Source organism: Dysidea avara, chromosome 9 (genome assembly GCF_963678975.1).
Source record: "Dysidea avara chromosome 9, odDysAvar1.4, whole genome shotgun sequence".
Taxonomy (NCBI): domain Eukaryota; kingdom Metazoa; phylum Porifera; class Demospongiae; order Dictyoceratida; family Dysideidae; genus Dysidea; species Dysidea avara.
This window is the reverse complement of record NC_089280.1, coordinates 21622335-21647186: the sequence shown is the minus strand read 5'-3', so window position 1 is coordinate 21647186 and position 24852 is coordinate 21622335. Positions and strand designations below refer to the sequence as shown.

At 38.3% G+C, this 24852-nt stretch overlaps 1 protein-coding gene across 1 annotated transcript; it reads right to left on the bottom strand.

Annotated features, from left to right (window-relative positions):
* Positions 1-181: 181 nt before the first annotated feature.
* On the bottom strand, positions 182-22990 carry LOC136266759 (uncharacterized). The gene is made up of 3 exons (XM_066061782.1): positions 22894-22990; positions 14770-15051; positions 182-2997 (listed from the first exon to the last, which is right to left on the bottom strand). The coding sequence occupies exons 1-3, from the start codon at positions 22916-22918 to the stop codon at positions 353-355; spliced, it is 2952 nt and encodes a 983-aa protein (XP_065917854.1). The 5' UTR covers positions 22919-22990; the 3' UTR covers positions 182-352.
* Positions 22991-24852: the final 1862 nt, after the last annotated feature.

Genomic DNA, 24852 nt, shown 5'->3' with positions numbered 1-24852 from the left:
AACAAATACTTTTAAGCACCTCAAAACAAGTGTTTAAGATGCTTATAAGTACAAGTGCTTAAGGCTTGACCCATGTCTGGTGTACAATAGTTTCTGCTGACTGCTCTATTAGGGAGTATTAATCTCTTTTCATTGGATAGTTTGAAATATGCTAGCATTATGCTGGCATATCTGACACAGGCCTAAATAGTGCACAGGAGGGATTACAATATTTAGCTAAACACAATACATGCCCACACAAAGTAATAGCTATTATTATATAATACTAATCAAAACTACAAACATGCAAAACTAGCTATCAAAATTAATTCTCATAGTATATAGCAAAACTAATAAAACTCCTTTTAACCTGTTACTGGTAGCTAAACACACAGCAGCTCTCCTCGTCCACTTCAGGGTAACTGTAGTTATAGATGTGCCAGTATTCATACTGATAATCATGTACCAACAAGTTCTCAAAATTTCTACTAGCAAGTCCGTACTGTTGAGTTCCAAGTAGATCAACTTCTTCTTGCTTTGCACACAATAGTAAGTCAGTGATGAGTTGTCTTGTAGGAGACTTGGTGTTTACTATGGCTGACACTGTAGCACTTTTCATCATCGTGTTATTCATGTCAGTAAATGTGTGCAGCCTAAATCCAAACAAGTCAGTTATGTTACCATTGACAGGGTCCTCAACAACGTATGTGACCATATAATCTGGGATAGATGGGCACAAGAAGTAGTGCAAAGACTCTTTTTCAGTTTGGAAGAGTTGTCCAATCTCAAACTTTGAAGCATATTGGTTGGTGAGGGTTAAAGCGTTGGGAACATCCTCTGGTGTCATTTTTCTTAAACCAGCTGTTTGTGGAGAGTTGTAGAGAAGAGGAGGATGTGATGGGAGTGAAAAATTGTAAACCCAGAGGGTAAAAGTAATTGTGGGTCTAATAATTTCTGGTGTTGTCAGTGATACTACAGACTGTGATATTCCAACTGATTTAAGCCTTTTCATTGCTTCTCTGGTCACAGCGTTGTACAACTCATCCTGTTTACCACCATAGTATATTCCTTGTTGTTGTAGTTCCACTACTGGTAGTGATTGTTCTTTGATACTTATGTGATATGGTACACACCAGATTGCCCACACTAGTTTCTTACTGGAAGACTCTCTGACACCAAACACAAACTCCTTTTTATAGTCAGGATGTTTAAAGTTCCATGGAAGAGCATTTTGGTACATAATTTTATAAGTGCTGTCATACAAGTTCATAATTTCGTCAATGTCATCAAAACTAAGTGTAGTCCATTCTAGTCCCTCTGGCAAGGTGTACGATGGTACTCCCATGAGGTCCTCAAATGGTCCAATATGTGTAACTTCTTGTCCACGCCAAAAGATAGGTAGCTCTGCCCACCGTATTACTTCAGGGATGGATAAGTGAGTGACTGACTGCAGTGCAAGCTGAGATAGTTTGCTCTCCAAGGCAGAATGAGCTTGATATACAAGATCAACATGAATTTGCCATTCAATTATTACTGACCCAATTACAATCCAAGATATTTTACATGAATCTGGTTTCTTGGTTATTTCCATCTCTATAAAGAATCTATGTTTATGTAAGTCTCCAATTGTTATTTTAGTAGGATCCTTGTCAAGAACTTCTCTCATTATGGTGTGATCTGGTTTAGGACGTACACGCACTGGAAAATAAGGAGCTGCCTCACTTAAGGTCATGCCAAAAAATGTTTTCTTGAAGTTCTCAATAGACTCTTGTACAGCAGGTATCAAAGAAGCAGCTGCCATTGCCTCCAAGATTCTAGTGTCCAGGAAGTTCCAGTAAGGACTTTTGGCCAATGAAGTGCAAAGATTCTGAAATGATTGAGCTTCCATAAGAATAGGAATAATCTGGTGAGATTTGAGAGCCATGTATGGAGATTGCGCTGTCTCCACAGCTGCTCTTTGTAATGTCAGAAAATTAGTATTTGTGATTGCTGTGGTCACTGCTGCTGAGAGCTTAGTAAATGCTGTTTGAATATTTTCAGTTGGAGAAAAGCTCACTGGACTTGGAGGAGGTGACTGTAGAGGTTGTTGAGGAAGTTGTAAAAAACCTTGGGGTGATTGAAATGGTCCTTGGGACGATTGAAATGGTCCTTGGGATGATTGTAATGGTCCTTGGGACGACTGTAATGGTCCTTGAGATGATTGTAATGGTCCTTGGGATGATTGAAATGGTCCTTGGGACGGCTGTAATGGTCCTTGAGATGATTGTAATGGTCCTTGGGATGATTGAAATGGTCCTTGGGACGGCTGTAATGGTCCTTGAGATGATTGTAATGGTCCTTGGGATGATTGAAATGGTCCTTGAGACAAATGAAATGGTCCTTGGGACGATTGAAATGGTCCTTGGGATGATTGATATGGTGATTGTGATGGCCCTTGGGAAGACTGAAATGGTCCTTGGGGTGATTGTAATGGTCCTTGGGACGATTGAAATGGTCCTTGGGATGATTGAAATGGTCCTTGGGATGATTGAAATGGTCCTTGGGATGATTGAAATGGTCCTTGGGATGATTGAAATGGTCCTTGGGATGACTGTAATGGTCCTTGAGATGATTGTAATGGTCCTTGGGATGATTGAAATGGTCCTTGAGACAAATGAAATGGTCCTTGGGACGATTGAAATGGTCCTTGGGATGATTGATATGGTGATTGTGATGGCCCTTGGGAAGACTGAAATGGTCCTTGGGGTGATTGTAATGGTCCTTGGGACAATTGAAATGGTCCTTGGGATAAACGAAATGGTCCTTGGGACGACTGTAATGGTCCTTGGGATGATTGTAATGGTCCTGGGGATGATTGTAATGGTACTTGGGAAGATTGTAATGGTCCTTGGGACGACTGTAATGGTCCTTGGGATGATTGTAATGGTCCTTGGGATGATTGAAATGGTCCTTGGGAAGATTGAAATGGTCCTTGGGATGATTGTGGAGGTTGTTGGAGAACCTGGATAGGTGATGGCTCTGTTGTGGACAACATAATGCATAATGAAAGATCATGCACACTTTAATACAATGTATACTGTACTGATTGCACAAAGCCAACTTTTTGAGAACAATGTACATTCACAGGGTACCTTTTCACATACAAAATTTGGGCCTAATATATTTCACGGACTGTACTCACTGACTGGACTCACGGACTGAGCTGGAAACAGCTTCTTAACAATAATCTAGGCATTATCTATCTCTTGTAATGCTGGACATACCATTATCAAGCTACATCTGCTGGTACTGCTGGTTATGCATGCCCTAAATGATTACAATATTTACAAAAACGCATGACAGTAGGTGAACCATAGCTTTGTAGGCACACAGTTTAGCCATAATTTATGGTGAATGCACAACTGCAGATTGGTATAAACTTACTGATTTGATATTGAGTAGGTGGGTGGCACGAGACTGTGTGGCTATGACACTAAGAATATTTACTGGCTCATTACTGAAGCTTAACACTAGTGCTAAGTACTGGAGCAACAACAGAATGAACCTACGCTACAACAATAGCCTCTATCACTACTATATAGTACACAAGTTTTTAAAATATTCTAATAAATTAGTGCACGCACAGCCTTTGAGGAAGAGCAGTACCAGCAGATATAGCTCGATAATGGTGTGCCCAGCATTACAAGAGATAGATAATGCTTGGATTATTGTTAAGAAGCTGTTTCCAGCTCATTCTATGAGTCCAGTCCGCGAGTCCAGTCTGTGATTCCAGTCCACGAAATGCATTAGGCCCAACATTTTGACCCATTTTTAAACCTTTGAAGCTACATAACCTTTGTATCATTACATATAATTGTTCATGAGTGTAGCTACAGTATTTGGCTGAATTTTGATACCAAGAACAAGTTAATCAGTATAACGAGTCAACTGTTACATCATTTTGTTTGCTGGTATGTAAAATGTGTGGAAAGGTATCCTTTCCCAATGCCATTCACATATTGTGTCGGCTTGTGCATATAAGGATGTGACCAACTTTCAGTTAAATGAATAGAGTTGTCCTTGATTAGTGGGCACATGAATGCCACAGCAAATCAAGACACACAGTATTGTGTTGTTTGGCCAAAAAATCCAGTATGTCACAGAAAGAAAATAGCATTTTCAAACATGCATAGCTCCATGGCCCCTTCTCCACAGCACACCATTTTTGCATTATAGCTGTCCACCAGGTAGGGTAGGCCACACAGAAAATTTGATTAAATTCATACCAGCCATTAGCAAGATATATACATTTAAAATTTCAATTAATTTGTTCGTTTTTTTCTTCTTAAGCCAAAGGGGGTCTACCGGGGCCTTGATTTCTTTTTGCACACTTTGCAAAAAATTGTTATAAAAAGCAAATATGTAACTCAATTGCTGCAAACTTCAGCACAAATAAAGAGTGCATAAAGGTGAATTAACATTCTATGTTTGCTATGAATCTGATAAATATCCACGGAGTTATGAACGTTTATTTGCGTAAAAGAGATCAAAATTTGCTCACAGCTACAGAGTAAACTGAGCATAGGAATAACTTGAAAATTGGTGTGTACATAGGCTGATCATCGTAACAGTACCTTTTGATGGGTTGAAAAACAGTGGAGTTATAGCTACAGAGTTATAAGCAAAAACTAAATAAGTGTAAAATCATGGGATCAAGATACTCTAATAGAGGTAACCTTTTTAGAGGTCCATTTTGGGGACCTTTTTATTCACTGCGGGGTAAAAAGGTCCCCAAAATGTCAAAAAACTCTTTACCAGAGTTTGAACAAGGGACCTGCATACCTAGATCTTTAACTAACTACTGAACCACTGCTATCTTGCCTGTTTACTTCTATTTTATAAATGAATATTCTAGTTTAAATCTGCTTATATTGGTAAACATTTATAATTTGTGACCGTTTAAGCAAAAACCCAACTTGCTCACACAACTTTGGAATTTTTCTCAGCATTATCTGCAGTGTCCAAGGAGTGGATCACTAAAGTTTCATCCTTCTGTGGTGAGTAGCTTTGGAATTATAGTGCTAGACAGTAGGAAGAGCAAGATAATCAATTTGTACAGTGACTATACTGAAAATAAACTACAAGTACTTACATTCGCAGCCATAACGTCTGTTTGGATTAGTCTATAATGTTGCAATTTGGCTTAAAATGTTCACCATGGATTAGTACATCAGTCAAGGTATAGTACTAGCCCTGTAGTCACTTGCACATATGGATATGAAGGCGTTTTAGTAGAAGAAATGATGACGATCTTGTTTATGTTTACTGCATCATAAACAAACGCACGTGACATGCATACTATTAAGGCTACAGAAACGAAACAAAACTTTTCGAACTCTCCATGCGCAGGCAAATAAGATGGTATATAGCTTTAATTGATTTGAGTCTTCCTTCTTTGAGCACTAGCCCAATAAAAACTTGTGTATTTTTTCTTTGTAGCATGCGTAGTTTTATGAATTATTTTTAAATTTTGTTTTCTCAATACGCATGCTTGTGCGAACAAGTGGGGTTTTTGCTGAGATGGTCATATTTCATATAGATCTACCAATGGAAATTCTAGGTTGTTCTAACCATTCTATGTGCGTTCTATTAGAAGTCCTCAAAATGTGTACTCTATTTGAATATTACCAAATATTGAATAAAAATACATTTACAAGTCTGCCTTCAGTAGTCATCATTGTGTCTAAAGAGAAATATGCGGAGTAAAAACGAACTCTAAAGTTGGCCATAGGCTGGTTTAGGGGCCTTATAAGATACAAAAATAAGTGAAATCCACACAAAAACAGCCAAGCTGTGAAAAAATGGTGCAGCCTTTGCCATTATTAAAATTTAGTTTCATTAACATCATTGTAGCCATTTCTTTACTGCCACCTTTGATTTCACAACTTTTTTTCACCCAAGCTTATTAAGGCTGCACCACTTTTTCACAGCTTGGCTGTTTTTGTGTGGTAAGCACTCTTGTAGTACAGTGAGCCATGGAAGTTAAGTTCGCGATAGGTTCGCAACCACGCTCTTCAATTAAAGATCTAGGTGGACTAATAGCGATAGAGTATGGAGACCACACCTCTTAACAATCTATATAGCTGTTTACTTAACAGTAAACAAAATGACCTCACCCCTTATTGGTCTAGCCTCTTGGCTAACTCAAGATATACTTTAATACAACAGTCACTCTAATACAACAGCCATGTATGATATTCTAATAGAACAGTCAGAAGTTACATTGCAGCTAGCTGTGCTACAACTAAAAAAAACTTAACAAACTAGTATTTTTTTAAATTGTAAATTTGGAAATGAAGTAGAGATCTATACAACAAAAAGTAGTGAAACAAGAGATAAATGATGGTGTTACAGCATAACTCAGTGGGAAAGGCACATTAGCTATAACAATTATTTTGCCCAACCTGATTGAAGATAAAAGAAAAGGCAAGGCGTAGAGGGGCTATACTTGTCGGAATCCCAAAAGGCACACCCCACTAGTGAGTTTGTTATTGTGGCGTAAAATGGTGTCCGTGCGCTGCTTCGTTTGGCCTCTAGCCTTGTGACTGTGGTCAGTGAGTGAGGCAGTGAGACTAAAATTCGAGTTTTGGTGAGTTTTAAAAATTTTATATCCGGCCACCTGTAAGTGTTTTGTTATATTTAATGTTTGTTTTATCAAGACACACGGTAGTGTGTCGTGCGGCCCAAGAAGCCGGCGTGCCACCCGTGAGTATATTAACAGGAAGAAAGAAATCAAGACACACGGTAGTGTGTCGTGCGGCCCAAGAAGCCGGCGTGCCACCCGTGAGTATATTAACAGGAAGAAAGAAAATGCAATTTTTACACCTATGTAGCTCTGTGATCCCTTATCCGATTGGAACCAAATTTGGTAGAGAGGTGCCGGCCAGCTAGGGGAGTCTACACACCAAATTTGAAGAAAATCGCTCCAGCCATTTCCGAGATACGAGCGAACAAAATTTCGTTTTAATTTCTTCGTTTTTTTCTTCTTCTACTTCTTCTTCATTTCGCACACTTCGCAAAATCCGCCATAAAACACGAATGCGTGCTCGGATCGGGCTGAAATTTGGCACACTTAAAGGGCTCATTAAGGCGGATCTCCGTACCAACTTTGGTAGGAATCCGATGAACATTCACGGAGTTATGACCGATTATTTGCGTAAAATAAGGTCGAAGGTCTGTCACGCCTACAGGGTAAACCGCTTGGAGGAATCAGTTGAAAATTGATGTGTAGATGGAGCAACCATCGTAGGAGTGCCTTTTTGTGGTTTGAAAGGAATCGGGATAAAGACCATGGAGATATGACACAAAACCCAACCTGTGTCAAAATTACGCGATCGATTTTTATGAATAAAAAAAGTATTAGTTTTCGTGTCTACCAGGCAAACCGCTTAGATCAACGAGCTGAAAATCAGTATGTAGCTGGAATAATCATCATAGAAAGTCCTTGCAGTAGTACAGAAGAATCGGATTACAAATCACTGAGTTATGATTCGAAAGGCAACTACGTGCAGCAAATGCGAGATCGAGATACTCTAATAGAACAGTCACCCTAATAAAGCATTCAGCTGCATTTATAATTTACTCAGTAATCTTACATTGCAAGTTATTCTGTAGAGAATTCAGCTACAAACAAGTCACCCTGTAGTCAGATCGGCTAGAAGAAGGTACCTTATAGAGGGTTCATCTACAAAGAAGCCATCATGTAGAGAGTTCAGCTCAAATAAATCACCCTGTAGAGAATTCAGCTACAAACAAATTACCCTGTAGAGAGATCAGCTAGAAGAAGTTTCCTTGTAGAGAGTTCAGTTACAAAGAAACAATCATGCAAAGAGTTTAGCTGCAAGCAAATCACCCAGTAGAAAGTTCCGCTATGAACAGATCACACTGTAGAGAGTTCAGTTAGAAACAAGTCATCCTGTAGATAGATCAGCTAGAAGAAGTCACTTTGTAGAGAGTTCAGCTACAAAGAAACCACCATGTAAGAGAGTTCAGCTGCAAACAAATCACCTGTAGAGAGTTCAGCCAGGAACAAGTCACCCTGTACAGAGATCAGCTAGAAACAAGTCATCCTGTAGAGAGTTCAGCTAGAAGAAATTACATTGTAGAAAGTTTAGCTACAAAGAAACTACCATGTAGAGAGTTCAGCTGCAAACAATTCACCCTGTAGAGAATTCAGCTACAAACAAATTACCCTGTAGAAAGATCAGCTAGAAGAAGTTACCTTGTAGAGAGTTCAGCTACAAACAAATCACCTTGTAGAGAGTTCAGCTAGAAACAAGTCACCCTGTAGAGAGATCAGCTAGAAACAAGCCACCCGTAGAGAGTTCATCTAGAAGAAGTTACATTGTAGAGAGTTCAGCTACAAAGAAACTACAATGTAGAGAGTTCAGCTGCAAACAAATCGCCCAGTAGAGAATTCAGCTACAAACAAATTACCCTGTAGAGAGTTCAGCTAGAAGAAGTTACCTTGTAGAGAGTTCAGCAGTTTAGCTGCAAATAAATCGCCCTTTAGAGAATTCAGCTACAAACAAATCACCCTGTAGAGAGTTCAGCTACAAACAAGTCACCCTGTAGAGAGATCAGCTAGAAACAAGCCACCCGTAGAGAGTTCAGCTAGAAGAAGTTACATTGTAGAGAGTTCAGCTACAAAGAAACTACAATGTAGAGAGTTCAGCTGCAAACAAATCGCCCAGTAGAGAATTCAGCTACATACAAATTACCCTGTAGAGAGTTCAGCTAGAAGAAGTTACATTGTAGAGAGTTCAGCAGTTTAGCTGCAAACAAATCGCCCTGTAAAGAATTCAGCTACAAACAAATCACCCTGTAGAAAGATCAGCTAGAAGAAGTTACCTTGTAGAGAGTTCAGCTACAAACAAATCACCCTGTAGAGAGTTCAGCTAGAAACAAGTCACCCTGTAGAGAATTCAGCTACAAACAAATCACCCTGTAAAAAGATCAGCTAGAAGAAGTTACCTTGTAGAGAGTTCAGCTACAAACAAATCACCCTGTAGAGAGTTCAGCTAGAAACAAGTCACCCTGTAGAGAGATCAGCTTGAAACAAGCCACCAGTAGAGAGTTCAGCTAGAAGAAGTTACATTGTAGAGAGTTCAGCAGTTTATCTGCAAACAAATCGCCCTGTAGAGAATTCAGCTACAAACAAATCACCCTGTAGAAAGATCAGCTAGAAGAAGTTACCTTGTAGAGAGTTCAGCTACAAACAAACCACCCTGTAGAGAGTTCAGCTACAAACAAGTCATCCAGTAGAGAGATCAGCTAAAAGGGTCACCTTGCAGAGAGGTCAGCTACAAACAAATCACCCTGTAGAAAGATCAGCTAGAAGAAGTTACCTTGTAGAGAGTTCAGCTACAAACAAACCACCCTGTAGAGAGTTCAGCTACAAACAAGTCATCCGGTAGAGAGATCAGCTAGAAGGATCACCTTGCAGAGAGGTCAGTTACAAAGAAATCACCATGTAGAGAGTTCAGCTGCAAAGAAATCACCCTGTAGAAAATTCAGCCACAAACAAATTGCCCTGTAGAAAGATCATTTAGAAGAAGTTACCTTGTAGAGAGTTCAGCTACAAAGAAACCATTCTGTAAAGAGCTCAGCTGCAAACAAATCACCTGTACAGAATTCAGCTACAAACAAATCACCCTGTACAAAGATCAGTTATAAAAAGTTACCTTGTAGATCGTTCAGCTACAAACAAATCACCCTGTAGAGAGATCAGCTAGAAGAAGTCACCTTGTAGAGAGTTCAGCTACAAAGAAACCACCATGTATAGAGTTCAGCTGCAAAGAAATCACCCTGTAGAAAATTCAGCCACAAACAAATTGCCCTGTAGAAAGTTCAGTTAGAAGAAGTTACCTTGTAGAGAGTTCAGCTATACAAAGAAACCATTCTATAAAGAGCTCAGCTGCAAACAAATCACCTGTACAGAATTCAGCTACAAACAAATCACCCTGTAGAAAGATCAGCTAGAAGAAGTTACCTTGTAGAGAGTTCAGCTACAAATAAATCACCCTCTAGAGAGTTCAGCTACAAACAAGTCATCCGGTAGAGAGATCAGCTAGAAGGATCACCTTGCAGAGAGGTCAGCTACAAAGAAGTTACATTGTAGAGAGTTCAGCTACAAAGAAACTACCATGTAGAGAGTTCAGCTGCAAACAAATTGCCCTGTAGAGAATTCAGCTACAAACAAATCACCCTGTAGAAAGATTATCTAGAAGAAGTTACCTTGTAGAGAGTTCACCTACAAACAAATCACCCTGTAGAGAGTTCAGCTAGAAACAAGTTACCCTGTAGAGAGTTCAGCTAGAAGAAGTTACATTGTAGAGAGTTCAGCTACAAAGAAACTACCATGTAGAGAGTTCAGCTACAACCAAATTGCCCTGTAGAGACAAACAAATCACCCTGTAGAAAGATCAACTAGAAGAAGTTACCTTGTAGAGAATTCAGCTACAAACAAATCACCCTGTAGAGAGTTCAGCTACAAACAAATCACCCTGTAGAAAGATCAGCTAGAAGAAGTTACCTTGTAGAGAATTCAGCTACAAATAAATCAACCTGTAGAGAGTTCAGCTAGAAACAAGTTACACTGTAGAGAGATCAGCTAGAAACAAGTCACCCTGTAGAGAGTTCAGCTAGAAGAAGTTACATTGTAGAGAGTTCAGCTACAAAGAAACTACCATGTAGAGAGTTCAGCTGCAAACAAATTGCCCTGTAGAGACAAACAAATCACCCTGTAGAAAGATCAGCTAGAAGAAGTTACCTTGTAGAGAGTTCAGCTACAAACAGGGGCGGATCCAGGGGGGGGGGGGGGCACGTGCCCCCCCCCCCTCCCTTAAAAAAATGTATATAAGATCGAGATACTCTAGTAGAGGAGTCAATCACCAATCACTCTAATAAAGCAGTCACAGTGTTCATGGGGAAGTGTAGCTTACTTAGGAAGCTATAAATAGGATTTTATTTTACATAACATACGTGATATAATATATTTGGTAAAGGATAACTAGCTATTATTGTTGTGACCTTTTTTTTTTTTTTTTGCTCTTCAACTTTTTTTCAGCAAGGTGCCCCCCTCTTTCCAGACTCTGGATCCGCCCCTGACAAACAAATCACCCTGTAGAGAGTTCAGCTAGAAACAAGTCACCCTGTAGAGAGTTCAGCTAGAAGAAGTTACATTGTAGAGAGTTCCGCTACAAAGAAACTACCATGTAGAGAGTTCAGTTGCAAACAAAGTGCCCTGTAGAGACAAACAAATCACCCTGTAGAAAGATCAGCTAGAAGAAGTTACCTTGTAGAGAGTTCAGCTACAAACAAATCACCCTGTAGAAAGTTCAGCTACAAGCAAGTCATCCGGTAGAGAGATCAGCTAGAAGGATCACCTTGCAGAGAGGTCAGCTACTAAGAAATCATCCTGCTTCATCTTTTCTTCTTCCTGTAGTAAAGAAAAAATGACAGGTTAAAAGCCCTAAAGCCAGCCATAGGCCGGCTTTGGGGTATACAAATACAAAAAGAAGTGAAATCTAATCCAAAACAGCCAAGCTGTAAAAAAAGAGTGCGGCCCTGAGAAAGGCTATGGTGAAAAAAGATGTGAAATCCAAGGTGGCGGCCAAGAAATGGCTGTGATGGTAGGTTAATGGTAAAAATTTTAATAACAACAATTCAGGTGAATTTGGTGCCGCTTGGTCAATTGGCGCAAAATTCACCTGAATTGTCGTTATTAAAATTTTTACCATTAACCTACCATCACAGCCATTTCTTGGCCGCCACCTTGGATTTCACATCTTTTTTCACCATAGCCTTTCTCAGGGCCGCACTCTTTTTTTACAGCTTGGCTGTTTTGGATTAGATATATATTATATGGACTAATGCTATTCCGTAAAGGTAATTTTCATTGCGTAAAATGTCTCTAGGATGATTTTTAAAGGCAGAATTTTGGGAAATTTTCAAGGCAATCACTACTAAAACGGTACTACCGTATTGTTTGATTTTACAAAAGATGGCAAGAGAAAATGGACAAATTCATTAGCAGTGTAAACAGCACATGGTGTTTGTATTATGGTGTTGATTTCTAAAACACTTCTGTGGCTATAAGACAGTAAAAACTTTTGAGTCCAGTAGACCAGTCCAGTGAATGGATACAACCCTTTATTATTAATGTAATGAACTTTTCTGAAATGCAATTGGTGAATTATTGAAGCACTTGACTTTGTGAACAATGTGACAATTGCTAAATTGAGGTGTTGATAATGTTTTATGACATACCTTCATTCCCACACTTTGAAGCATTTAACTTCATAAAGAACTACAATGAAGCTAGTAAAGCTGTGTATGGTACAATTTTGCTCTGTTGCAGCTAATATATGATATGGCTTCGTGTTTCCTTTGATCCAACTGAATGTGTAAATCAACTTGTCCTTTAAGGATTGTGACCTACTGGGGTTTATAACTTCCATTCCCGGGGTTTAGCTACCATATCCTCTTATTTTTATACTTTGATTTATGGTTTCAGTGGGATAGAATGCTGTGTATACCATATCAAAGGGTATTAAGCTATATACAGTGGTCCCTCGATTATCCGGCCATTGATTAACCGAACTTTAACCGAACTTTCGGTTATCCAAACTGTAGCAATGACTGCTCTATTAGAGTATTTTATATATAAGGTGTGCGTTCTATTAGAGTAATTGAGTAAGGCTCTGTATATAAATGAATGGGCTTTGATTATCTAAACTTTTCGATTATCTGAACACACCCAGGGCCCAATGAGTTTGGATAATCGAGGGACCACTGCACAGACTGTGGGATTAAAAGTACACTATTAATGAAAAAAGTTCACTCAAAAAATTGTCTGTACAGTGGTCCGTCAATTATCCGAACTCATTGGGCCCTGGGTGTGTTCAGATAATCGAAAAGTTCGGATAATCAAAGCCCATTCATTTATATACAGAGCCTTGCTCAATTACTCTAATAGAACGCACACCAATAGAGCAGTCATTGCTACAGTTCGGATAACCGAAAGTTCGGTTAATCAATGGCCGGATAATCGAGAGACCACTGTATATAGCTTAATACCCTTTTATACCTTTTAATACCCTAACTTAATTTTAGCATTTAACTTCATAAAGAACTACAATGAGGCTAGTAAAGCTGTGTATGGTACAATTTTGCTCTGTTGTAACTAATATATGGTATGGCTTCTTGTTTCCTTTGATCCAACTGAATGTGTAAATCAACTTGTCCCTCATATTTAAGGATTCTGACCTCTGGGGTTTATAACTTCCATTCCTGGGGTTTAGCTACCATATCCTCCTATTTTTTTACTTTGATGTAGGGCTTCAGTGGGATAGAATGCTGTGTATACCATATCAAAGAAATGTCAGACATATTAAGCTATATATAGACTGTGGGACTAAAAGCACACTCTAAATTTTCATTACTGGCTTGGTGGTGTCTAATTATTGGGCTGTATTAGTGGAGTGAACTTCATCTTAAGAAAAATAAATTTTGGAAGCAAAATGTGTATGCATGCTTTTTTTTAACTCTTAAAGAACTTTGGGGAATGGGTGTTAATGGCATGCATGGTGGAGTAACTTAATTCTTATAGCCTAAAACAACATATTATTTGAAAGTCTGTTTACTGGGCTACTAGGAGAAGTTTAAATGAACACTGTAACTGCAACGACTTACTTGTTATGAAGTGATGAACAACAGAGACTCACATTTCTGTGTTTCAAAATTCTTGCCACATGTTTAAATTTGACTGTGGGTTTAATCACGTGGGTTATATAATTATGGCCTGATAGAAAATTTAGTGGTGGAGCAAACAGAATGTGTCACAAGTTGATAGGGGCAACCATCATCAAGTTATGGATCATTTTATAAAGGTAAGTAAAGGGTTTCCGTGTTTCCTAATCAAAAAATTATTTACATGGCTAGTTTTGGCCTCACCATTTAGCGTTAGGGTCAAACCCTAGGTATCGTTTTAATCCTTATTACATCACAAGTGCAGTGACACAAATTGCATAGCCATACAGGATGGATGCTTCAAAAGTTACAGCATTTTGAGCAAAGCATGAGCATTTATAAAGTTTAGATTCAGTTTTCTGGACTATGCGGGTTCAAGGCTTAAACAAGCCCTTTTCAAACTCTATCTACAACGTCAGGGCTGATTTTACCACCATGATAGAGCAACAAGATCCTAAGCCTGCCATAACACATGACATGACCTGTGAAAACTGGGCATGTGGGTACAAACTACACTCCATCATTTTTAACAGGTTTTATCTCACTACTGGAATGGAATATCTGCATTCTGTAACTTGTTTTACAAAGCCATTTAACCGTTCAACATATGAGCAGATACGTAATTGAATACTTGTAGCAAGAGTCATGCAAGTTTGCGTAGACAAATTTAATGTATAGTCACATATCCACATGGACCCCTGACCTCTGCGACTAATAACTACCATTTACATTGCAGAAAGTTGTGCCAAAATAATCTCGCATAGTCACATGTGCCTAAAGGAATGTTTGGGTATGTATAAGTATCTGCTTGGCATAAAACAGACTAGATACTGTCACACAGTAAACCTAATCTATACAAATGAAATATTGTAGCTACAAATAAGTAAACTGCAAACACAAATTATAGGGCTAAAAGACTGCTAAGATGCTTGAAGTATTTTACTCTTCCTTAACAGGCTCGATTTTCAGCATTCATATAATAAAGATTTCTTAGTTCACCTTTCAACATTCCTTCAATCTTGGAAGCCACATTATTCAGATCAATACCAGGTGACCTCAGAGCTTCTATCAACTGGTTCCAGGTTGCATTGGGTTGTTTTTGAAGCCAAAAATATAACATAACAACACAGCAATCATTAACATTTCCACCCTTGTCAGTTTGTATTTCATCTAATTTGCTTTCATCTTCTGGCTCTAATAATTCCAAACCAAGATCATACCAGTTTTTGGCAAATAATGATCTGACATCCTTCAAATACTTGCGAGCAGGTTTTTCAGTTCCTATTACATTAAAATTAAATTAATGCTGCATCACATAATTATAACTACATATCCTACACTATATAAATTTAATACACTATATAACATGAAGATTAAGTAGAAAACATTTATACCAGATTGATCACCTAAATGAACAATGTCCAGCATATCAAGTATTTTATAAAGTTGTTATTCAATAAAAGATCATTTCACCAGCCAAAAAAGAGTGCATCCTTTAAAACCAGTAGGATTAAAAAGTGAAGGTGGTGATCAAGAAATTGCTGCAGTGACATTAATGATAATCAATTATAATAATGATACGAGGCTGTTTTCTCACAGTTTGGTTGCTTTTGGTAAGGGTAAGGGTTTCACTTCTTTTTCTATAAGTCCCCAGAAGTTGGCCAGATTTGTGGTTTGTTATGACGATTACTGAAGACAGTAGTTGCAGTTGCATTGCATCATCTAATCCAAATCGCACATCTGCATGGCATAAACAGTTTTAAAGAATTCAAGCCATTATAACTTACCAAGATGAGTGAGCATGCATATGAAATTTACACCAGAGATGCATCGATTTATTGTATACCTTTCAGAGCACACCCAGTACTTGTAACTGCTTTTAGATTTCCCCACCAAAAATAATTGAAAATGTGATGAATGCAGTAGTATCACAAGCACTCACGTAGGGGTGAAGGGGGCTTCAAAATGCATGTCAAGATTATTGGCTATGATTGAACTCCCAAGACACAATTGATGGATTCTTAGTGGCAAAAGGAATATTACTCTTGGTGGCTAAAATTAACTCAGAAACATTTGGCCAACAATAGTAAGCCATCCACACAGTGCACCAATGATTCCCGTAAAACTAGATCCTTACCAAGGCCAAAAATCACCATTTTAGATTGCTACACCACCCAAAAACACAGCTCTCAAATCCAGCATTGCATACTTGCACGGGGTAATGTTATAAAACTAATAGTCATATAGCGTTGCTACTAACTTACTTTGACTTTGCCAGATGCACAATTTGGATAAAATGCAGTCATTTTAATTTGGCTATTTGTGTAATTTTCTTGCACTCCAATAGAGCGCACATATCTGAATACTTCTAATACATAGCACACAGAATGCTCTAGAAGCATCTAGAACTTCCATTAGTAGGTCTATTTTAATCATAAACTTTTATTATTAAGTAGGCTTAAAGTATGTGCATTTATAAAGACAAATATTAAGGGAGGCAAGTAATGGGCAAGGGTTTGATTGTTTAGGTATGGTTCAAATCTTAGGCACATTTCTAGTGCACTTTTTTGCTTCTGGGATCATTCTAAATACACAATTATACATTAGTTTGGTATTTTTCTTAAAGTTCTGTGGCTATTACTCTGCACTTTTATGATGGTTAACCATTATCAAGTTACTCTGAGAAGCAGTCTGTGACCAAAGCTTTATACGTCTCTTATTTTCTCCAAATTTAAAGCAGAGATGTGTTGTATGGTATTTTTTTGTGAAATGTGTGAGGAGAAAAATCTTAGCCTCCTTCATAAAGAAAGAAAAAAAGAAACTTTACTCGAAATGGCTGAAATGATTTCTCTTAAATTAGCTGTGTGGCATGCCCTACCTGTCAAGCAGTTCCACAGCAAAAGTGACGAGGGGATCACAGAGCTATGCATGCATGAAAATCACGGTTTCTTTCTTCCTGTAAATATACCATAGTGAGGCACACCAACTTTCTTGGTTGCATAACACACCACCATTTTGGAAGCAGGGCAAAACAGTTATTGACAAGTTGTCCAGCCTTCTCCTCCATGCCAGTGCTTAATGATTAGCACTTTCTCATAAAGGGAAAGCTTATGGTAAACTGCCAGCCTAGAGAAAAGATATTTTATGAACAGTAATAAATATATGGCATTGTGTGTTATTGTCCGGAGGCTTATGAGGAGACATGCCCACATATTGTACAGGTATAAGCCAGCATGAAAATTTAACACAGAAAAGCTTGATAGCAGTCCTACATTTTAGCAAATATTGTCTGCAAAAGTATGCAAATGTGTAAATGTATATAGTTATACTTAAACCACTGGTAAGAAACAGTCATGAGATTTTGTATACCTAAGTAACTGCACACTGATTAGGGTTAACAATTTAAACCACATTTTATGAAGACATATAAACTCTAACTATTCACAAAACTAGAACATCACCCTGTCAGCCCCAGTGTGACAAGAAGATTAATAGAATAATGCCAAACATGCTAACATCATTAATTTTATATAGGACAATCCCTATTTAAATGGGAAAAGCATATTCAGTTAATCCTTACAGATGAAAATGCCTAAAGATTTTGTTTGGGTCAGAGAACATACTTCCAAGCACTACCGATGACAAAGAATAAGAGTGTGCATGGCAAGCCTCATAAAAATGATTAATTTAGTATGGTTGCATGCATGACCATCAAACAGGAACACTAGCAAGATGCTTTATCATTCATGATCAGCACCTCTTTGAGTATTATACAGAGTCAACCTGACCAGTTGACACTCTTGCTTCCTCTACCAGTACAGACACCCTTAAAGACAGAGGCAACCCTCCAGAAATATATCAAAAGGTACGGTAGTACCGTTTATGTAGGGATCGTGGTGAAAATTTCAAGCGCAGCCAAAAATTCTGCCTTTAAAAATCATCCTAGAGACATTTTACGTGACGAAATTCACCTTTACGGAATAGTACTAGTCCTTATAATATACAATACAGCATTAAACATAACAAAACACTTACAGGTGGCCGGGAAAAAATCACTAAAACTCGAATTTTAGACTCACTGCCTCACTGCCTGATCACAGTCGCAAGGCTAGAGACCAAACAAAGCAGCGCAAGGCCACCATTTTACGCCACAATAACAAACTCACCAGTAGGATGTGCCTTTTGGGGTTCCGACAAGTGTAGGCCCTCTGTGCCTTGTCTTTTCTTTTATCTTCAATCAGACTGCTTGTCTTCTTCTTCATCCAACGAAACCATATCAAGGCATTAATTTTCCGTATCAACACTTTCTTTCAGCAGCATATTTAGATTCCACAGAACTATTTCAGAGCTGGATTTCAGAAGCGCTTCATTCCTGACGCTACTATAAAAGGTACACTAGCTAGATATCTGCAACTTCACGATCGGGATCTCGTTCGCAATAGGTTTGGACCACGCCCCTCAAATAAAGATGTAGGTGGACTAATAGCAATAGATTACGGAGACCCCACCCCTTAACAATCTTGCTATACTTAACAAGATCACTGCACCCCCTTATTGGTCTAGCTGCACACCCCTTAGCTGACCCAAGATACACTCTAATACAACAGTCACTCTAATACAACAGTCATGTATGATAGAACAGTTACAAGTTACATTGTTCTGGTAGACATATTTTTATAAGAAAAAGAAGCAAGCACAATATAAAAACATTATTGTTCTAAAAGAGACAGGTGCCCCTCAGCAACAGCAGGGTCAACAGCTGGAGGCACACAGGGATGCTTGGATCTAGAACGCGATCCCCTGATGCACACTATTAAAGAGCGCAGCAAGGAGAATTCCAAACTACAGCAAAGCCAGCCCATAACCACAGAATATGGGAAACTCCACTTCTCACTGAGCAAATAGGCAAAATATTTATAAGTGATGGTATCTGCCTGGACTAATGCACAAGTTACATTGTAGCTAACTGTGCCACAACAAAAAAACTAAACAAACTAGTATTATAAATTAAAAATGAAGTAGGGATCTATGCAATAAAAAGTAGTGAAACAAGAGATGAGTGATGGTAATACAGCATAGCTCAGTGGGAAAGTCCCTACTTTGGCACATTAGTTTTTATTATTTTGTTCAATGCTAAAGTAGGGACTTCCCACTGAGCTATGCTGTAAAACCATCATTCATCTCTTGTTTCACTACTTTATATTGCATAGATCCCTATTTCATTTTTTAAATTAACATTTTTTTAAATACTAGTAATAATATTATGTTTCACAGGATGATGTCTTTAAAGAAGGATTGACGTAACAGAGAAAGTCATACCTTCAAAGGCAGCACAAATTACATAAACTCTACTTGGCTATGGACGTATTACAAGTATACCTTGATGTGACAATTTTAGCTTGCTGCCTATCCCTCATTTCAAATTCTTCTAAAAGGCCCTCAGCAAAGGCCATTCCTGCCAAATTGGTTTCCTGTGTCTCATCCAGGGTATTGTACGCAAGCCAAAAATTCCATTATTCTATAAATCAATTGTATTCTAAAAATTTACATAAGTTTAGTTCTCATAATTAAGAGGCATATTACACTCAGACTCCAGGGGCGTAGGAGAATTTTTTTAAGTGGTAAGGCAAATCCAAGTCTCTGAAGACCCCATGCAATCGTATAGCTTAAATTAGGTAAATTATGTACTATAAGAGTTGCCGAAGCAGCTTATTCTAGGGGGGTCTGGAGGCATGCCCCCCCCAGGAAATTTTTGAATTTTAGCTAATCTGAGAGTGCATTTTGGACCATTTCTGGGCATACTTCCCTGCTACTAGTTACCGTCTTCTGTCCAAACTCGCACTGGGGAAAGGTAAAAGAAATCGCTGGGTGGTGAGGTTCTTCTCCAATCATTGGAGTCAACCATTTAACAGTCAGTTTCGACAATGACATCCTTGTACACGTGGCGGCCTCGCACCTGGCTGAGTTGGGGAATCCCTCCCAGGTAATCACGCTACGTGTTGAATCGAAAACCATTTGCGTGACCCTCGTGCGTGACTGTAAAGGTTAAGGCTTTCTTGCCTCAAACGATTACTTATATTGCCTAACAGTCCTTGAGTTTTGAATCCTACCGGTTCTTACCGATGCGTATTCTAGCATAAATCAAAAGTACGCGTATGCTATGCTCCGCAACACTAGCAATACGATTTCCGGATATTTCTAAAAATTGGATCAAAATGTGGTGAGGCTCTTGCCTCACTTGTCGCACCACCTCCTACGCCCTTGGACTCCAGTGCCTTTGTCCCAAGGGCTACAGATGAAGAAGTAATGGATCAATACTTTGATCTGCTCAGTGGAAGCCACATTTCAAGAGTACAATTTGTTAGGGTAAATCTTTAATTTAGGATTTCCTTTGAGTCAAAGGGTGTGTTTGATAAGAGGATAAAAAATCTGACTGCATATTGTACAGGAGACAAAGGACAACTACAGCATGCATTAGCTTGTGTGAATGCTTAGGGAATAGCCTACCACCAATGGTAATATTTGATCAACAAACATTTCCTATTGAGCTAGCCACTGAAATTCCTAGTACAATCTATGGATTCTGTCAGAGTGGATGGATTGTCCAGTACTGATTTGACAAATGGTTTGATAACTATTTTTGCATTATACACCTGCTGCAAGACCAGTTCTCTTACTCATGGATGACCATTCTTTCCCATTACCACCCTGGAACAATATGTGAAATAGCTGAAACCTTTTGTTGTGTTCCCTCCTAACACAACTCACTTCACACAACCTCTAGACAAAGGATTTTTTGGACCATTAAAATCACAATGGTCAAATGTGTGTTATGGCTATCATGGTAAAAAAACCCTGGAAAAGTTGTAAATTGATTTGTATTTTGTCAATTACTTCATGAATCCTGGACAGGTACCATGACATCCTTGAATATTATAGAACCGTGAGGATATATCCCATTGACCAAAACGCTGTTGCTGTTAAAGTTAGGAAGGCTACTGGTATTTAAAAAACTGGTCTTGCAGGAAGGCTGAAAGGCTGAAAAAATTATGTAATCTGTCATAGCGTGAATATTCACAATCAACCACTTGGGTACAGTGTGAGAGGTGCAAAGAATGGAAACACTAGTGTGCTGGAATAAAAGTATATATTATACTCTAGCTAAAAAGTTTGATTTTACATACATCTGCACTGGTTGTACTGTAGCTAGCTTTATGTAGCTGCTAGTTGACTATCTAGCTTACTTGTCATTAGTTTTATAGACACTTTTTACTATCACTTTACTACCTATCAAACCTATTTTCAATTTTATGCAGTCATATTATTGATTAAGTGTCCGATAATATACACTTTGTGTACTTCGTTGTCACTTCCATTACACTACTCCAAAATTATTTCAGTTTCTTAACTGGAGGGCAGGACTATAAAATGGCACTAACAGCACTAGTCTGCTATTCCACTAGCAAGATTGTGGATGAATATCTGAGAATAGATCAAGTTTCTTAACTGGAGGGCAGGACTATAAAATGGCACTAACAGTACTATAGTCTGCTATTCCACTATTAAGATTGTGGATGAATATCTGAGAATAGATCAAATTGTACGACAACAGATAATTTCAAATGGTCACTTTGGATGGCATGTCATTCAGTGAAAAATTAAATGGATTAAGATTTTTTTTTCAGAGTCTGTAGGGACTTGGAGTGTATAACACAAAAAGGATCAGAATTGGGAGGGTAGTTTAAGAGAACGAGCATCCGAGAATAGGGGTTGTTTGAGAACAGATAGCTTACTCTAACTATCCAATTAATACACTAAGTTGGTTATTTTATGTTTTGTATTATACTATAATCATGTAGTTAAATTGGCTTGTACAAAAGGAGCGTAATTCATAATGAAATATCCCGGCCCGGCCTCATCCTGAAATTAGCAAGGGGTTGTCACGTAGGTAACCACTATAGGTAGATCTGAAACTGCGGTCAAAGTCTTGACCAGCTGAAATTCCGTTTTGACCTGTGACTAAGAGCCTTTTCCAGTGTGTGACCTGCAACTTAGCAATGGTATTTCAGTACTTCTTGATCGTGGCTTGAAAAACCTTTGACCGTTGACTTGGCACAAATTTGGTGGTCTTGACCTTTGACTTAGAGATGTATATTTTCTGTCGGTTGAACAAAGTGAATTAGACAGAAAATAACCTCCAACCGGAATTGGAAGTTGTTGCACGTGCCTGGCACGTGCGGGTAGTAGGGTATTTAAATGTGTAAGGTGCGAACGCTTGTCAATTCTATACTGCGTATTTCAAAGTGTAGGCTACCCCCACCCACCCGCCCTTGTAAGAGATGATGAATGTACTTGTGATTGACTTGTTTGTTGGTATCCTTACCGACCATTATGATTATCAAGGTGCTGAATTTGTTGACTGGATGCATACAGTACAGTTTTGTTGTTTTAGAGGGTGGAATTGCACTTAGGTTTTTTCCTGATGGGCACAAAAAAAAGTGTAAAGCTCATTGGGTTTTTTCCCTTAGGCTCACTTGGGCACAGAGAGTCTAAAATTTTGCACTGTGCAGGCCCCCACCCTCTACTAGGTCAGGAATTATTATATTTAGACTTTGTTTTGTAGTAGGCATAGTTTCGTATATTGTGGTTTGTAAGCTAGTGGTACTTTCTACATGGTATTAAGTAAACTGATAGCCGCGCTTGGCAGCTACATACCAATATGAATGTGTATGGTGCAGGGTGTGTGTACTAGATGAGGGTGGAGTGACCATGGTCGCAGATCTACCTACAGTGAGTGCCTGTGTGTCACCCCCTTGAATTAGTGACGATGAGAAACAGCTAGAGAATCAATTTGGACTAAAACAATGTTGGGGTTACCATGCATCAGAGTGCCAGGGAACTCCTGTGTGTGGACACTAACATGGCTGCGCTCTTGTATACTCAATAGATGCCAAACTAGCTTTCTCGCCCAAACCAGCTCGGATATATGTATATATATATACCACCTGTAGTAGGCGGCGGAATGAAAAGAATTCGTAATTTTGTATGCGCTTACCAAGCAGCCTGATCACCCACAGATACTAGTTACATACACCGGTAAAAACACGACAGTACAGTGCTTACTTTCTTGAGGTATAGGTCTGGCCATTCGTCGTTTGCTCTAGATCTCGTATCGTCACGTCGGAGGTATCACGCCTCCTTTGCAATCACGTGCGTGTACTGCTAAATTTTGCGAATCTGACAATAAATTTTGCGAATTCAATAAAATCATTATAATTATTCCAGCCAAATTCCATTGCACTAGCCTGGTAAAGGCTGCTGTACTGCAGGTAGTTATAAGCTAAACACTTTATGATAACTCTATCAGATGCAGAAAAAGGTGTAATATCCGGCTCAAACTTCAGCCAACCACTGTTTTTGACCTGTTGTTACATAGGAATTTATTTCTGTATATGTCACCTTGTCTCTTTGTCATAGCACTTTTAGCTGTTTTGTTAATTGTACTGTGTGAACTCTGGATGTGTGTAATGCTCTGGTAAGGAAGAACGGCTATGTTGATTACCGTGAGGTTAAAATAAAAATCAAATCAAATCAATGCAGGTTAGGTAATGGCCCACACTTTTGTTTAGGAAATAACATCTACTAGATGAATCCAAAGCACCAGCCTATTGTTATACACAGATAAATGAGTGAATACGAACACAGCCAATCTGAGTGGTCACTTTTAACTATATAGCTAGCTACGTATATAGATTCAGCCAAAATCTGCTATAACATAGCTACATCCCCCCTTATATATAAATCTGTATAGATCTCCCAGAACAAGTTGTTTGAAGAAATTATTAAAGATATGACATTGATAGATGTCCACTGTGCACTATCAGCACTATCCCTCACTAACCAGTAGCTATATATCCACCATATCATGTATCCAAAATTCCAATTTGAAATTGGAAAATCTGATCAAGGAATAGTTGTATTGTTGTATTATCTTTTGAGTTGCTCATCAAATTTGAGACTTTCTGTATTATAAGTATTTCGGTACACTGTAGTGAGGACCCCACTGATGGTTCGTGACATAGCTAGTTGACATGTTGATGGTGAGGTAAGAAGTGTAACTGCCAATCCAGAAAGGAAGAGTCAAAATACACCCTCCCAATTTATAAATAATTAAACTACCAACCTATAGTATTTGTACAGTCACTACATGATGTTCTATTTCAATAGAAAGTATGTTCTTTAAAAAGGTCCAAGTAGCTGTGAATAATCCAACACTTCACGGTATATAAGCAATAAAATTTAAATTATTCATATATAAAGTTAACTAATTAAATATGGCACATGTGCTCAGTAATCACATGATAAAGATTAATAAAATAACATCTGTGTAGCTAATTTGCACGAATATAGGATGATAAAGTGTCCTTTGATGATGAGATATTCTAATTCATGATATTTACATCACAAGTGACATACTAACAATTTTGGAGGGGGATAAAGAACAATTTTTGGAGGGGGGATAAAGAACCTGTTAAATCCACCCCTACATGCATGCTGCTGTCACAGCTATGTAGTAAACACACCAAGCCTCTAACAAGACAATTCATTATTGACTTATATACTATTGTGTGCAGAACAAGTTTATACATATATACTCAACACTCCTTGGACTCTTGCTAGAAACAATGATAAGAACTTTTGGTCATATGTATGCTGAGTGCACGGGGTGTATAATAGTCAAATTGAAGTACTATCTATTTCATTAACATCAATTTTGTCTGTCAACATTAGCATATGTTGAAGGACACCAAGTTGAATAAGTACCAAACAGTATAGGAGGGTCTAGCACATAACGTTTGGTAATGTTCTATAGGAATCCAACTGAGGTCAGCACAATGGGCAGACACGTGGTCGAATTTTCTCCAATATAATAGTATAATGTAAGAAATAAGTACTTATAGTGTTTTGTTTTACCATTCTCCAAATTATACACAGACTATATTATGTAACAAAGTATATGCAAAACTTCACACTATTTAATATCAATAATGATTTGTACACACAAATAATATACATGCATTA